Here is an 18,402-nt window from a genome sequence, read left to right on the forward strand (position 1 = left end):
TATATATATATATATATTTTTTTTAATACAATCTCAGAACTATTAATGAATTCAATAGAAATCATTGTGTTTCATATAACAACTCCAATTTCACGTTGAGATCTCCAGGTGAGGATGCTGTCCTAGCAAATACTTAACATTTTGGCAGCATGGAGGAGAAACCCCAAAAAACACACAAACAGACATTAAAAAAAAAGATAGATTTTTCAACTGTAGTGTGTAAACTCATCAGGGACTCGTGTACCAGTCGTTTGTTGATCTCCCTTTGACTGTGAGCTTCAAAACGTCTGTCAGATGTTTGGGGAAATCAGGGCTCTGGGGTGTATCTTTGGCTCTTTCTGTATTTATTTTTTTACTCTTTTCTGGACATAGTAAAAACCCACAGAAAAGTTCTAAACTGAAAGCAGGCCAAGGAAGACATGAAAGAGGGAGACTGTTGACTGTAAATCTAATTCTCTTTACTTTGTGATCAGTTGCTTATTGGACTTTACAATACCTGAAAATAAAGGGGCAGGTCTGAGACAAAAGCCATAGTATTTTGAAGAAAACCTCAACTACATGTTATATAATAATAATTAAAATAATAATAATGCAAAGAGACAACTGCCAAGTTGTTGTCCCCTACAAACACAATGAAAATGAGACAAATTATTTGAAAATCTCCCAAAATAAACTATACAACCCATGCCCTTAAAAGCTCATCATTGATTCCTGTGCACCCTGGCAATGAAAATGCATCCCCTGCCTCACAAGGACTAATCATATTAGAACGGTTCAGTCTGTTTCTATTAGGCAGAGCTGTCCACTCGCACTTACAGAAACCATTACCAACAATTTGACAGTACGAAACACTGACATAAAACTGCACCGCACTGTCCCAAACACAGTCGTACACTAGTGATTAAACCTGTCGTTAGTCAATTATTCATATCGGAGAAGAAAAACAATTTTTTTCCCCTCTGACTTCATAATCTTCAAAAATGTAATGTTTTTATCATTGGTTCTCTATACTAGCCATGAACAAAATCTATTCTGCTCTGGAAAACAACAAATTGATACAAAAAAAATCATACAGTACAAAATATATAATAAAATCAGTGTGCTTTCCTGGACATATTGCAAAATCATGCTTTGCTGTTAAGGTTTGCTTTCACTACCCTTTCCAAATAAGGCAGGTTGTCTTTAATTTTATAATACATCTAAAGTCTTTTGTGATTAAGACTTACCTGTGTGTTTGTATTGATAATATCTATATATAAATATCTCTAGAGATATAGATATAGATACATGTTGTAAAGTGAACTGACGTTTCTTTGAAGTCTGGAATAGTTTAGGAATAGGTCACCCATACACCCATGGCTTGAAAAGAGAAAACTGTCTGGGATTGATTGATCTCTACTGGCTATCTATCTGGTGTTGGGCGATTATTATCCAGTTGAAAAGAGCAAGAGAAAAGGGCTTCGTATTACCTTGCTAACTTCTTGTTATCAGTCCCAGTGGATAAAGAGAGGATTTGCTTAAGTAAGACAAATTAAAAGTCTTTAAATTAACCTTGACCAGTCTGCCAGTTCCAGTGGTGGAAGTAACTTGGCATGAGTCACACATTCGACAATCTAACTGTAAAACTCCAGATGAGCCCCAACATCCAGCATCCTGTTCCATGCGGTCAACATCGGGGTTTGGAAATTGTTTACAGTTTTTTCATCTCATCTCACTGTTGTCTTTGTCTCATTGCCACAGAATGAGTCATTCAAGATCTTGCAGCAATGGTCACCTTTTGCGTAACAACATGACAGACGTGCGTATAAATGACTCTATTCATTCTCATGTCCAGAAGGTGCCATTGGACATCATTTTAAGCTTGATTCAAGTACAGGGCGTCATTCATTCATGTGCCATTTCCCGGCATCACAAATACCCTCCAGCTCAGACCCGGCTACGAAAAAGATGTTCCATGCTGGCCTACTTTCCTACAAGCATTTAAGTCAATAGCAGTAGTCGGTGTTTAATGATCCCATGGCACGGTCATTTACTAAAGTATTTTTCTCTAGTTTTATTTTAGGATACATTGGAACCATGCAGTCTGGCTACAGACTTCTTTAGAATGGAAGGAAGGTAATTTGCCGTCTACAGTCCATTGGACACATCAAATCTCTGGGCAACAATCTGTGAGGGTGTGCCAGATCTAAAACCATTGCTCACTTATAAAACACCAAACTGGTTCACATTTTGAGTTCCAGTATCATATGTGCTTATATTTAAATAGGACAACAATCTTCCGAAATGATCTATTGCAAAGTTCAGTTAATTGATACTCAGTTGAACTCCACCTTGTAGAAACTCGCAGTTCACATTCATGGGAAACGATATCATGTTTAAGATTGTTAACGTTAATGTATTGCAGCTCCTTGAATATCATTAGAGAATTTAAGTAGGCCCACATATTAGGATTGAGCTACACAGATATTTCAAACATTAGTCACTACTGTTGAAATCTAGTTCTAGCAAACTGGACAACACTGTATAATTTTGTTGGTAGTATTTGATATACAAACTGCACATGAATCATTACTGTATTAATGGCATTATAAATTGTGTTTAATTGATTGTTGACTTTGAAAAACTATGAAAATTAGAATACCTTCAAAATGTTTAAGTGGATAGTCTGTGCAAATTATGTCAGTCAATCAACCAATTAACCAATCAACCAATAACTCAACCAATCAATCAATAATAATACATCAGATGGCGGTAAATATGTAAGCCCTGTTCAGAATATCCATCTGGAGTGAAGACCTACATGGAGGAAGATACAACTTCCTTTTCCTACTTCCTTTTAAAACATGTGCATTTGGTTACCTTGAACCGCGAACACCAGCTCTTTGGGGTCCACCAACGTGGTGCGTTTGTCGGGGGTCTTCTTCCCGGCTCTCCGGTGGCTGCGTCTCTTCTTGGTCTCTCCCCACAGGTTCGAGCCGCCGTGCATACTCGGGATGTTGAGGATGGCAATCCCTTCCAGAGAAATGTTGCTGAAATCGAGCTGGAACCCATCACACTATACACAAACACACACAGACAAAGGACCCACACAAAAACAGAAAAATACATGGAATAAATCATTTAGATAGCTGTCTGAAGTTTTTGAAACTGATATTATATCTTTGACTGCGTAGCATTTACAGAGACTCGACCCACACACAACTCAGAGGAGATATACTTGTTATATTGGATGTTTGGGTTTTTCTAGAAAACATGCTGAAATTAATTCTGTTGTTTTTTGGCTTAAGTTGCTATTTACTATGGTGGCACACTATTGCAGAACATACGTCTCCTGACAGGGCTTGTCCGAGTCATTGGAAGAAAAGATGTGGGGTTTGATATCAAAAAAAGTCTGCTCTGTGGGAGGAAGTTCACACCATAACTTGGCAGGGAATGTGGCTATGATGCCCCCCCACACTGACCATGCATTTTGGTAACAATATTGGACTGGATGGGGATTGAACCTTGGACCATATCAGAGACCCACACAGTCATCTAGGTCAGGGGTAGTCAATAGGTGGACCGCAGGCCAAATTCGGACTGCCAGACATTTTTGACTGGACCGCGAGAATAATTTTTATTAACTTATTATCATGATTGATTTAAAAAAAATGTCTGCCTGATTTCACAGAGATTTGGAGCTATGTTTTTCAACTTCGAAATGACTCTAAATGGCGCATTTCAAGACTCAGATTGTCAAAATCTAATGGGGGAGGACCCGCAGACCCCCCACCCTGAATTACTCAATCCTGTTTGCCCTCATTCTACAACATTAACTTTGTGCAGTGGACAGTGGGACAAAGGGAAACGGCAACAATTGAATCTAATAACACAAAAAATACTTGGAAGTTTCTATTATTTTAATCTATATGCCTATAATAATCTTTAACAAATTAAAACAATTAAAAGTGGTCTGAAAGCATTTTAATACTAATATTTACATTTATTTAAATGTTTTTGTCAAATTAATGTACTAAATATAACCAACAGGTATATTACTAATTCACAGAATTGTGTGTGTTGGAAAGGGGCATTTGAAGGTATGATTTCCCCCCCTGCCCCTCTGGAGTTTGGACATTGACTATACCTTTACCAAAAAATTTGGACCCTGACATAAAAAAATTGACCATCCCTGATTTAGGCAATATGTGGTAAGTATATTTGTATTTTTCAATTTAATCTATATTGAGAAAATATAGTGCTACAGGGAATAAATCTTGATCTGTTTATGAATTAAATGTAAATCCTTCAGTGGGAATAGTGGGACCAGCATATGCTAAGCAGCCAAATGGTATCAGTAGCAATTATATCGTGCACTAATAATAATATATGGCAGGGCTTCATTCGGACCTGGCCCCGTGACCATGTTCAACACTTTGCCATCTCTGTTAACGAACGGCACTCAGATTTCCCAGGTCATTTGTGTAACGACGTGTTTATTTGTGCATTTTAACATATGCTCAGAGGATGTGTCAACCAAAAAAAGAAAATTAATTTCATAATTAAAAATAATCTTATGTAAATACTCTGCGGTTCTCAATGAATCAAACACACACTGGGTGTCGGACCCCCCGCCGTCCTCGAGTGGAATCCATTGTTTATGTAATTAGATGATACATATTTTTAACCTTATTTGCATGCACATAATACGTCTCGCAGACTGACAAGCAGCAGTCACAAAAAAAGTCAGATCCCCTTAGGGATTTCCCACAAAGCAGCATTTACGCCTTATAATTTACAACCTAAATTAAAATAATTTGATCTTTGACAAGCTAGAAATGTCAAACAGAAGGGGGTCCTCCACAAGCCATGACCCGCAGCTTCTGAAATATGCCTCATTTGTGTCAGCCACATCTTGATTCATATTTAAGCATGTTACTCTTTAAATAAATGATACACATTCAATCTAATACCTTTGCTATACCCCTGCTGTTAATTAATAGGGGCCTTAGGTCCTCTGCGTAACTGGAGTTGCTTCAACAGGGGTGTATTGAGAAGATAGATTGGATGGGGTTGGGTTCCATTATCACTCAATATTAAACACAGCAGGTAGTTCAATGAGTTAATTATCTGAATATCCCTTCATACTCAGGGCAAACTATGCGGATTGGAAACGTACAAAATAGTCTCTCTTTCATTTCTCTGGAAAAAGATTGTATTCCATCTATCCAGACATTAGTGGATTTCAAATGTAAATAACCGAATGCACAGAACAACATTTGACAGACGTTTGGTTGTTTTGAATTCTTAGCCTGGCGAAATAATGAACACCTTTATTTTTATTGAAATGAAAAGAAGAGTTCCTGTTCAGTAAGATGGCAGTTTGTTTTTTAATGGACTTTAGATTGCTTGGTGGTAGTTTTTGTTTTGTTCATTAGCAAGTGTCATTGCTTCTGTTTTTGCTAGAAATGTACAATCCTCTGACCCTCACATATAAACAGTTCCCTCCCCATGACAGGAATGCTTTAACCCCTGCCTCCAAGGTGGCTGGGGACATCAGTCTGTTTCATAGGGACTCACTCAACACGTGTGCAGTATTTTGTACTCACCTCCACTTCCAAAAACTCATGCAGCTTCTTGCATGTGGCAGAGAAGGTTTCTGACGTGCCGAACTCAAAATACCAAAACTTGTTCTTCATTCTGAAAGAGAAGGAGAGGAAAATCTGTCTACGCAAGTGTCAAGAATCTGTGCAGAAATGGAGAGAATCACTTGGGAAAGAAACGAAGGATACTTCATTAAATCTCTTCCTGCCCTCGCGAGTAAAGAACCTGCCGGGACTAATCATAGCATCAGGTGTAAAGGCCAGTGAGAGGGTCCCAGCGTGAGAACCACGTGTGCTGGTATTTCGGTGGCACTGCAATTAACTGATGCGCAGGGTCACTGGACTGGGCTGCGCTTAAACAGATGCTTTAATTAACTGGACCAACCTGCCGCAGGCATCGTATAGCAGTCAGAATGAGAGAAACCAGACCAGACCAGACTCTGCTAGTCAATTCCCATTAAATACATGTATGTATTATTATTATTATTTCTCAGGAGACAGTTGAATGAAATGCCAGCATAAACAGAACAGAGCTGGTGAGAAAGGATGTGTTTGGGTTTGCTTGACATGAACCCTTCCTTAGTGACGTCATTCAGAAGTAAATAATTGTCAAAATGGTGGAATTGGTTTTGCTCATATAAAAGATTGTGTAGAAAAAGCTCAAATGACCATATACAGAGGATGGAAGAGTCAAGATCAGACTGAGACAATGGAGAAATACTTATAAAAGGCCATAAAAATAGCAGCTAAAAATGTAAATGAAAGACATTTCATGTTTCAGGAGGATCTCGAGAATTCAAACTTTTTGATTCTGACTGAACAGTTGCTTGAGCACATTAAAAATATGTGTAAACTGTTTTTATATTTTCTATAAGCTGTCTGCTTTTTTTTGGTGGCATTCACATTTAATATAAACAATGACAAGAAAGGAAGAGATGTGGCACAGCCCAAATAATTGCTCAAGACACTGTAAATCAGAAATTGCTTTGTCATTTTGAAACAACTTCTCTGTAATTTTACTTATAAATAACTCACAATTGTGTATTTGAAAATAGTTCACAAAAATAGTCCGAAAATAAATAAACAACGCCAGAGAAGGAGAAAAAAACAATTTACAGAGAAATGGCTTAAAAAATAGAGCAAAACCTGTTTCATCTGTGGTGAGAGAGAGAGAGAGAGAGAGGAGGAGGGGTAAAAAAAAAAAAAAAAAAAAAAAAAAAAAAAGCACTCCAGCCTTTCCCAGCCATTATTGTCTAAATGGCCTACAAAGGAAATCAATATTTTCAGGCAGCCTTCTGGCTACTATTTAGGCAGCGAAGATGACTTCTCTGACTTACTGCGCTCCTCTGGGAGTCAGTCAGCCTTGAAGAGTTAATAATAAGTTACTTACTTAGCTGATCTCTTTCAAGTGTAAATAGACAATATCTGTCAAACTGTGTTAGTGCTCTGAGCTTTAGTGGTGCCCTAACCATTTTTTATGCCCGTGGAATGTACATAGAAATTAGCCGGGGTCAAAGGGCAACGGGTGGATTATGACCTTTTAAATTTAGTCTGAGCAGTAGATTTCAGCCTCTATTTGAACTTCCCATGAGTTGTGGAATGTAAAACATCCATGTCTTCAATGTATGTTTATGCACCTGAAGGGATTTTAATGTTAAATTAGTCAGCACGACCTAAACATCATATGGTGGTCTCTCGGTTAACAATGTTAATTGGTTCCACTAAAACATTGTGTAGTTAATCGAACATATGAAACGCATGTTAAAGGTCTCATTCATTTCAAGATGATTTGTCGATCTTTTTCAAGAAAATGGATGGCATAAAATTATAGCACCAAACTTTGAACAAGCTTATATACCATTAGTGGTTATATTAGATCAACCTGCCGCAATACATTTAGGCAGATCTGAATTTGACTATGTTCAGTTTGTGTGAATTCATCAGTTTCCTATACATTGGCACATACTGTGAGAATTGTCTCAAGACTCAAGACTCTCAAGACATTAGCAGCAAGAAATAGTCTAGTTGCTAATGTTCAGAAGGACGTTTAAAATGATTGTGTGTAAAATCTGAAACAAATGAACGATTAATGCTTTAACATACATTATATTATGGTTCTGTAAAAAAGGTGTTGAGAACTTGATAGTGGGACTTTACTGGTTGATGGAGAGGTTGAGAGAGAGAATGGTTTTCACAAGCAATGCACGTCAAACACTGCAGTCAAATGAGCTACAGTCAAGTCTACTTAGGAGCATTCCGATTGGCTGAAATTGTCAGCCACGTGATATCGTAAACATATCATTAATCAAAAATGTATCGTTAACATAAACAATGGGACCCTTTGGGAGTGTGAGCCCAAAACACACCTTGGATATCAACTGACATTGCAGACGAAGGTGGAAGGGTATGTTTGTAAAAGACTCTCAGTAAATTAGTAGCATCCAAACGTTATTACAAACGTATGAGTAAACACAACGTATATAATAGAGTGCACATTTCTAACATGCCCATTTTTAACCTCTGTGACATTTTATCTAGTCGTGCACTAAATTGCTATTTGACTTTTCGGGTGGTGTTTTCTAGGACGGGTATAAAACGACACTGACTGCGGTGATTGACAGTAAAAATTGAAGAACAGCTGCAAGAGCTTGTATTGATTAATCAGCACTGTGGGAAGAAAAGAGGGAAACTGATTCCCCTGGTGAGAGAGGATAGGGATTCTTTACATGACCACGTTTTCAGGGTTTATCCGTCTCTCTCGCCAGCAGTTACAAAGTGAGTTTCAAAGGCTTTTGCTCAGAGAAAATTAGCTTCTGGTTTTTCTGAATGTGACTGCAAGAAATCTTTGTCACGGTATCCGAGCTTTCTCGGCTCACTTACACTCACTTACTTTACACTATTTTGAGTTGACAAAATAATCAACTGTCTTTTCCAAATCCCAGGTTATTCCCATCATTCCATAAATCATTCAAGAGAAGCACATTGCATTACAGCAGAAAACAGTTATCCTACACTTTATATTTCTGTAAAAAAAAAAGGTGAATAGATTTGTTCTTTATATATAGAAACTGCAAAACATGAGTCACACAGGCTTCTGCAGGTGTAACTTTTCTCTGAGACATCTTTTAATGTGGGTTTCTTTTGAAACAGTATGAACAAAAACAAAACACATTCTCCCTTGAAAATCAGAGTCTGGGGATGTGCCACTGGAAAAAAAAACAGTTGAAAAACGCCTTGCCATTATAAACATCACAGTATTTGATATCCACACATGATCCAGAACACAATACAAATTCCCCCACACCTAATTAAAGCACAGCTGAATTGAAATATTTACAGATTTGTAATTATGTACATGAAAGAAAGTTAGCATATCACTTAAAAACAAGGAGACAATGTTTGTAGCAATAAAATATACAATCTGTTCTACAAAAGAGGAATTACACATTTTTAAATTAATGGATCAAAGGTTATTTTTCTTCCCTTTATTGAAAATGGGAGTGAGTTTATACTATACATTTCATCCAACTTCATTTGCAATTTAATTAATCAGATTTTTCCTATGGAATTGCAAACTGAGAAAACACACTTAATTGAAGGTTTAACTTTTACAATACTCCCTAGATAGTTGTATAATTTTCACAATATGTAGTTATATATACATTAATTTTACAGCGAAAATAAAATAGGCAAGGTAAATGCAAATTAATTAGTTAATGTTGGTGAATAATCATTATTACTATAACTAGTAATAGTAGTATTACTACTACCAATACTATTATTAATCTTCCATAAATGCAAAAGCCAAAAAACAAACAAACAACATCAATTTTAAAACATGCTGATGGACCCAAAAAAGCCAGGCTGAAGCACTATCAAAAGAAACAATGTTTTCTGCTGTTGAAATAAAACGAACTACCAGGATATATTAGTATAACCAGAGCAACATTCACAAGATTATTGATTTGCTCATTACACTTTTGTCAGGACCATTTAGTGATTTTAAAAATGAGCTTTCATTAGCCAGTTTGCAGCAGAAAAATAGTCTGTGTGATTTATAACGTGCAACGTGGTCAATAGATACCAAACACAGTGCTTCAAGAAGGGGAAGAGCTGTGTGGGTTGATGAGCTCTCTCGCTGCCCCAGACGCACAGAGATCTCGGCTGTGACCGCCACGCCAAACTTAAACTCACACAACAGCCCTGAGGTGTACGCCTCTACGCACAATCAGTGTACATATTCACAACAAATGCCACAGATTGCCTAGTGTGATCAGAATGCTTTGAATCAGTGTGACGAGGGGACACGTGTTCCTGTGAGTGTCTTTGTGAATGAGAGGAGTATTACAGTGTAAACACATGTCTGGTGCTTTCCTCTATACATGGGTAAACTATCTTATGAAATGTAAACACAGCGATCCACACATCCTGTAATATTTCAAACCTTCCTATTGGTTTACGCAATGTGTTACCATTCAAAGGGAGACGCAGAATGGGACTTTGTGTTCTGCCTCACAGCGGGGGCCCATGGGGATCTTTATCGTGTTGCTCACTGGAAAATCTTCCCAAAAGAGACGCCACTTGTGCCGCCGTGACGCTATCGGCCGTGTGTTCGGGCAAGTTTCCCTAGCAATGCTCGTTATTAATGAAGAATAATCTCTGAAGGACACCGAGACTCTCCGTGGGGATTCTTGTACATTAGCCCCCTAGTAATGTAATTGCCACCTGAGATTTCTTTTGCTTCCTTTCTCTCTGTGATTGATTCGTGGATTGTCGCTAGAACAAGGCTACCACATGTACACATATATCTATGCATTAAAGTTGTATTTTTTAAGTTTATCTTACAAAATAGACTAAATTACTCACTTCTTTCTATGATCTTTCTATGATAAAAACAATAATAATAAACAAATATCTAAGAAAGTAGTTTATAACTTTGAAATATTGACTGATATTGACTGATCTTAATGTGATAATAAACAAAATTAGTCCTAAAGGAAATACATAACAAAAACTGCCCTCCTTGTATAAACAGATACATGCAGTTTAGACTTTTTTTTACTTCTTGTATATTTTCAAGGTTTTCAACATAAAAAGATGGACAGCAGGGCCTTTTCCTCAGAACAGAGCTATTTGGCACCACGACACCAGCCAGCTGGGAGACAGCAGACACCGCCTGACTAAGGAATCTACCTCGGGACGATTACCTGCAAATTGGCTGACATCAGAGCAACGTGCGCAAAACCTTCAGTGACGCTGGCTGTGCTCCCAAGATTCATATTCCAGCAAATTAATTTTGTAAAGTGAACACAATGAAAGCAAGCAAAGACTAATGGCTATTTCCCCCAGAGAGGAGTTCCAAAACATGTATTTATATGCAAAGAAACCAGAGCATTCATTTACTAACATTTTACTACATTACTACCAATAACATGTGTCCAAAGTAGTACTGCCACTCTGGATCCCTCAGTTTATCAGTTCTCCATCTTTAGTGATACAAAAAAAATACCAATATTTCTGCATTCCTCTACCTTGAACAGTGCTTTACAGTCCTGCGCATCCGATACAACACTATAACAACCAGCCCCTCTCACTCTCTCAATCCCCACCACTTAACCTAACGGGAGCATTCCTGCCACAAATCACAAGCAGGTCTCGTTTCTCATTAGGTAATTAGGTGAATACCATCTGTTACATCTGATTTCGATCAATGGCCTTCAGATTGGCCTACTCTGTGCACATTACTCCTGTCAGCGCTGTTGACGGACAGTCTCGGACAGGTTTAACAGCACGGAGGACGAGGCGAGGGCTTGAGGAATTGTGCAGGCTGCATTCTTCTTTTCAATACCAGGTATGATTGAGGTTGCTGTTTCATGCCCTCACGTTAAATGTGCAAATGTTACAAGGTTACACGTTCAATGTACTCAGGTTACGCATTAAATGTTTTCTATGGTTCATCTTATTCTGATTTTTTTACACACACAAAAAATGTATTTTTACACAATGATTTTGAACTCTGATTCACATTTCTGAGGCAGATACAAGCCTAATTGAGTTCCTCTGTTTCTATATATTTAAATCTGTGGAGGGTGTACAGGAACGCTTTCCATCCCAAACTACATCTGATGCAATTGAGTGTAAGTCTTATAATCAAGCAAATCTACTCCTCACTTTTCGTCTTAATTATTTTGTGTATAAGAAGGTATGGCCCCCATAAAGTGTTGTTAAAACAGTCAAGGTAACAAACTGGTAGCTTTATGTATGAGTCAGTGCTCTGGCTTTGGGCTGAAAACAGTGTCATAGCAACAAATAATAACGTGTTAAATGGGAAGGTTACACTCAAGTGCTAGTATCCCGAGGCTAGAGTAAAGGTGTTCTGCCATTGATTTTTCTTTTGACACTTAATATAACCTGGTATGATCTATGACCTTATTCTCACACTAATTTCTTCTTTATCGAAGGTGATAAATATCACATTGACATAACTAGCTTCTGCACATTTTATCATGGCATTGTTTTGTACAACATGATGTTTCTCAGGACTGGAGAGTTACTGTCCGCATATGAAATTGACTGCATTTGCACTTTTAAAGTCATAGGGGCATTTGTTTCCTCTCCATATGACTGAAGTACCTTGAGATTTATAATTTAATGAGATATTACTACAAGGCATTTTAGGACAATAACAGCCAGTCTACAAACTGTATTTATTTATAAGGAGGGAGTATCATAATAGTCTTTCGGACAGGGTTTGTAAATCTGTTTGTTTGGTGATAGGAGGGGAGTTAGAAATCTTTCCTGGGAGAGTTAGTTTTACTGTTAAATCTCCAAAGAGGTTTTGATTTATTTTTGCATATCCTAGTAGGCATTTAAGTGAGTGAACACCAAATGCAATAAATATAGCCTCCAGACCACCCTTAATATAGTATATAGACTTTTGTGATATTAGCCCCATTGCACCTTTTACACAGTAAAAATAAAAAGCAAGAAGGCGTAGTTCTCATCTTATCTTATCAGTTCTTACTGGGGAGAAAGTAATGTTTTACAGTGACACCTAGTGGAACCTAAGCCAACTTGTTAAAAGCTTTAATTATCGTTTAGCTTTTATGTTGATTAGGATCATTCTGTTGAACAAATATAAGATGAAAAAGCATATATATGTATATATATATATAGTCTTACTGGTGTTAGTTTGTGTATTTCCTTCACTGATCTTTGAGAAACGGGAAATAACCAACCATGTGTCTCTTTTGGGGTCTGAAAAACATTCTTGTACTTATTCTCGTACCATGATTGTCAAGTTTGGCAAAAGTCTCAGGGGCTGTTTGACATATAAATATCCTGCATAAAGCTAGATTAAAATAGCTTAAACAAACACGGCTGCATACATTAACCTATAGGCTGCAATGTCTCTCTCTCTCTGTTTTTAAAATAAAAATTAATAAGCAGGAACATCAAAGAAATACAGGAACAGCTTGCTGCTCAACAGGAAACAGCACAAGTTGGCTGACAATCCTTTGGGCTTGCGGTGATTCCTTTGTGTCTAGAAGAAGTGAAGAAACCAGGATGGTCCTAGTGGATACATGGACACACGCCATTATTAGTCATGAATGGGTGACTATGGTAAATTAAAAAGAAAAACTGATACCAAATTCAAAATAAAATCCATACTTTTCAAATAATATTTAATTGTTTACAGAGTTTACAGTTTTTAGATGCTAGGAAAGTCCACAATTCGAGAAAGGATCTCACTGCCAGAAACGCATACTCCAAAAACATCAGCTAATCTGTCGTCCATTTTATATTAAATACATTAACTAACTAACAAACAAACAACAACAAAAACAAAACTGCTTAAAATGCTCAGCCCAAGGTCAGGCAAAGTCAAATGTAAATATTTGGTTTGAAAGTGGGATCGCGACTGTGCCACTCATTTGCAAGGACCTGTTTTTATTTGTGTATAAGTGTATGTAAATACATTAAACTCCTTAAAATGCCAACACCACAAAAATACAAACCAAAAGACACGTGCTTTGTGTTGAAGAGTACAATATTGTGAATTTGGTTCCCTTTAAGATGCCTATTACGGGGAACGGAACACAACACAATGCTTTTGTCACCCCATCCCCTGTTGTACTTATATTGTGTTACATCAACGCAGATGGCCTTTCAAATGTTATTCCCCAGTTTCTAATCCCTGATTGTTATTGGAAATCTGACTTCTCTGCCCAACTCTAGGGCCGCTCGGCTGATTGAACAGTTCAGCAGCACCTCCTTGCTATAGATTGGAGCCGACGTGGCTGGGATTCGAGCCAGCGAGCGTTAAAATGGGCTCCTGTGCTCGGGGTGGAGTAATCCACCAGTTCCTGGGTTACCGAGCAAACACCGATCTGTGAAGCGGGCAAGACGGCGGCTATCATCGGGAGCTGGGTCTGTCTTCCACTCGACAATTAAGCTCTAAATTAAGCTCTCAGATATGTTTCTTATTATCCCCCTATGTCAGGTTACACTTTAGAATGCATTTTATTTAATTTTTATTGATTTCAGAATCATTATCATAGGAAGTAAACAAAGCATTTATGAAAAATACATCGGGGTGAGAGAGAGAGAGAAATAACTTTTCAGGGGTCTCCTGCTGTGAGACAGACAGGGCCACAGGTGAGATCTCAATAAATTAGACTCATAAGTGTCCATTAATTATAGATGACAGCCTGGTTAGACAAATTATTTTATCTCAAATTAGGCACAAGCAATTAGGCAGCTAGAGGCCCTGGCTCCTGCCGCAGGAACGCCGGCGCGGACAGCTGGCTGGGCCGGGTCACACAATGCCGTCTTTGAAGAAACCAATAATTAAGCTAAGTATTGCTTAATGTTTTGGCTTCCCTCTGCCTTTTGGAAAGGTTAACACGTGAATATTTTAAAGCATACAAGCATAAAACATAAAGGGCTGAGTAAGCGGGTTTTTTTGTTTGTTTACTTTGTTTTAAAGATTACTTCCTTCAATATTCAATTGCTCTTTTATTTTGTCTTTCAAACTAGGATGATTTTTTCCACCTCATACCTTGGTTGATTATTTCTTCTTCTCAGATATATGATCCCTCTTTATAAACAGATCTTGATGGGTTTATCGTACCTTTGCAGATTTGAGCACAGCGCTTTTCCGTTTATCCGATTTCAATACATCAGTTTTACAGTTAAGTTTATTGACTTTTAAGCATATTCGCTGGTAGGTTCAAAAGTTGGATGTTCACAATTTTGATTAAAACTCTTCATTAAAAAAACAGCAAATCACCCACAGGATATCACAGAAAACAGCTGACAAGAAGTGTGTTATTAATATCTCTTGCTATATGCTAATGAATTACAGGTAATTTAATAATAATAATAATAATAATAATAATAATAATTGGAAATTCAACTAAGAAAAATACTTGTGGATACATTTTAGATTTAATTTTAATCATTGCATGTGGAAGGGTATTCTGCAGTTGCTACAATTAAACACAACAACAACAATACGTAGTTTCAAAATCCACACACAAATCTGAAAAGCTTACTTCAAAGCAGAGATAAGCATATAATTACACTTGAGCTAAGAGACATAAAAAACAATATATTTTAACAAGCCTGTGTCAGCGGCCTGACTGCCTTAGTTTAATCCACAGACCCAATTATCACCTTCTTATGGACTGGCTTTAGAAGTAAATTAATCTATTTTCAAAGTGTCAAATTCTGTCACCTTTTTTCTCATAATCACCTTAGGTGCAAATAAAAGATGGGGTATTGTATATTCATCAACAAGATCATTCCTTTAATAATTAAAAACGAATGGCATTGTTTTGTTGTTAATTAAAACTGATCAAATATTTATGTCTTGTTTAAGGTCAGATCTATGACAAATATAACACTCTATATTTTAAGTACAGGCACAGAACTCAAACATTTTCATTTCCCCCTTGGTGCTCGGGATTCGGTAGGCTTTTCATGTTTAGGAATGATAATACGCCTTGGAAACAGCTATGAAAATGTAATATTGTCACTGTTTTATACACATTTTAAGAATATATACATTCTAATCTAGAATGACTATACTATATCACTCCAGTAGATTCGTCATTCGGAAGAGTAATCTAAACGTCTATTCAACAATATCCTGCTAATAACTTTTGCTGGTGTGCATAGGTGTTGGAAAACTATAATTAACTTGCCCTCAGACTCTGTGCCCCTAATTATGAATGATTTTAAGGGTGTGAACCGAGGTTTGACGTTGGATTCTGTTGGTTTAGGCTTGTGTCAGTAAAGTCGCACTTCCACTAGGGTAAAGGTCATGCTTCTGTGTCACTGGGTTCACTTTGGCCAGACCGAGTTGTGGATTGGGTGTAACAACTTCAAATGTCATGTCAGTGTGGGTTTGGATTAGTAGTTCTGGCTATTCTTAGGGATAACAATGTAGTTAAAACTTAACCCTCATCTCAACTCAACATCCTTACACCAAATCTATTTTCTAAGCCTCTGAAAGAGTACAGCGTGAAACTTTAATATTTAATTTACTACTTTTTACACAATAAAAGAAATACCCTGTGTTTTGTTTAAGTGGGGAGAAGTTACAGTACCTTGAGAACCTATAATCATGCATTATTAACACAAAAAGGATAGTGTATAATAGAAGATCCTAAACCCATTCCCTTCTATAAAATATTCATAGAAGTCAAATAACAGATGGTATAATTCTTTTGAAATATCTCAATCATTAAAAAAATGAAAAAAGGATACAAAAAAAATCTGTATCGATTGGCTTCCATTCCCCATAGCTAATAAAAGCCTAAACTTCCCAACATGCTTAGGATCACCTGTAGTATTTCCAAGCAGACATATGTTGGAATAAGATAATCATTTTAACATGTAACAAATACATAGACCGGAATATTCCCATTTATATTGAAAAGGAAAATCCATGACTGGGAGCAGAAGGGAGGGGAATACATTGCAGGCTTTACTGAATGGACCAGGTCAAAGATCAAGGATGTATTAATACATTAAATACATTATATTACATTCCACATGTTTGTTTTAAGATTAGAAAAGGACAGGACATTTTGTGGATGGTTACATGTTTAATGCTACAGCAATAACTCATATTTTCTAGTAGTTTGTTTTCTGGAGGCACATGTTACTGTTTTTTTGTTTTGTATTCGTGAAAACAACATTAAATAGACATGAAAGTATTGGTCAGTTGTAGAAGGAGGAGGTTTTGGGGATATTGTAGAAAATGTAATTTCATAAAGAATGTACTTTGAGAACAAAGGGTGTGTAACCAAACAGCCAGAAATACACCAATGGTTTGCTCCTCGGCCATTTTTCTTCGCTACTGCACTTCAGTGACCTTTAAACTGCTGGACCACAACCACAGTTAACTAAATATGTAACTTTACTATATATAGAAAGATAAATAGACACTGAAAATGTAGTTTATAAGCAACTTGCTTTGTGAGATCCCTATTCTTGTCAAATTATACGTTTTTTGGAAGCTCTTCTGTTTTCATTCACACAGGAATGATTCAAATCTACCCAAGCAAATTAAATTACCTTGCCAACTATTTTGCATTGTGAGGAAAGAATGATTGGTATTTTAATTAATAAAACATGTATTGTATGCATGTTTTTGTGTAAGAAATCAGCACCTTTTTTTAGCAGTAGTAAAAGTAAAAAGAAAACAATCATTTGATTAACACAGATTTTGATTCCCGTAAATACTTGTACTATTACAGTTTATGCAGATGTGTGCTATGTGTGTTACGTATTTTGTTTTAAGAAGTGCTGCTTTCATAAACTATTGTTTGTGTATCAAGTCTGACAACTCGTAAGTTTCATTATAACCTTGGGTGGCAATTTCTCTGGACAGCAGTTTTCCCTTTTGAAAGCGTCTTTTTGTTCGAGACTTTTTTAGCATTTACTTTAAACTGATGTTGCATCGTTGATCTGAGGACAACCGATGCCAAATCTCAGCAGTCAGTTTGATTTACGAGGAATAAACACTGTCCTTTTCTGGCAGTTACAGAACACTGTTCTTTTTTTAATCCTCAACCTAATAATAATCTAAACTGTGCTTTCTCTTCTTGCTGAGCTTTCACAGATCACACAAGCAACTGCCCTTACCACACTTACAAGACAAATAAAGATACAAAATTAGTAGAGTAACGTCTACAGCGTAATCACAACATCCAGCATCGGTATATAATCACGGCTTTATAACGTCCTAAGAATACTGCCAGACATAATTTACAAGGAAACACGAACCCGTACAGATACTTGTGTGTGCATCGATGGTCAGAGGGAGAATATAATTTGGCTCTAAACTTGTCAGTCTCCGTGTGTGAAATCTAGCCTGCTCAGTCGTGGGAATCTAACGAAGGCCCAAATTAAATCAAAACTTTGACTCGCCCGTCAAACACAAGAGCAGCTGTCAGCCGGGCCTGTTGTGTCTGGCCCACAGAAAGACAACACCAGCCCAGATTGGGATTGGAGTAAGTTGTGCTGAAGTTCAGGTTTCATTCAGGCAAAAAAATCCATTCAGGGTATAACAAGTGTCACAAAAATACTCAATGAGAACAATATATCTAAGGTATAGAATAATATTCAAGCACATTCATTGGGCTGTTAAAAAAGTGAGTGTGTTAGCGGTGAAACGATACTCACCTGCTGTTGAACTTCTCCGGATGTTTCTCCCTCATGATATGAAATCTGTGTGCAATCGACGCATCCTAAAAAATAAAAAGATACTTACATTTACTTATTAAAAGTACAATAGACACTTCACAAT

The 18,402-nt window shown here is 37.1% G+C and overlaps 1 protein-coding gene across 2 annotated transcripts in view; it reads right to left on the reverse strand.

Annotated features, from left to right (window-relative positions):
- Window positions 1–18,402, reverse strand: part of dgkb (diacylglycerol kinase, beta) — a 75,768-nt gene that overhangs the window by 19,669 nt on the left and 37,697 nt on the right. For both annotated transcript variants that reach the window (XM_066715540.1, XM_066715541.1), the window contains 3 exons: window positions 18,279–18,343; window positions 5,589–5,679; window positions 2,860–3,055 (listed from right to left, as the gene is read on the reverse strand). In XM_066715540.1, the coding sequence (XP_066571637.1) occupies window positions 2,860–3,055; window positions 5,589–5,679; window positions 18,279–18,343 (352 nt within the window). The remainder of the gene's footprint in view (window positions 1–2,859; window positions 3,056–5,588; window positions 5,680–18,278; window positions 18,344–18,402) is intronic.

The sequence above is a fragment of the Amia ocellicauda genome, chromosome 10 (genome assembly GCF_036373705.1).
Source record: "Amia ocellicauda isolate fAmiCal2 chromosome 10, fAmiCal2.hap1, whole genome shotgun sequence".
NCBI classification, from domain to species: Eukaryota; Metazoa; Chordata; class Actinopteri; order Amiiformes; family Amiidae; genus Amia; species Amia ocellicauda.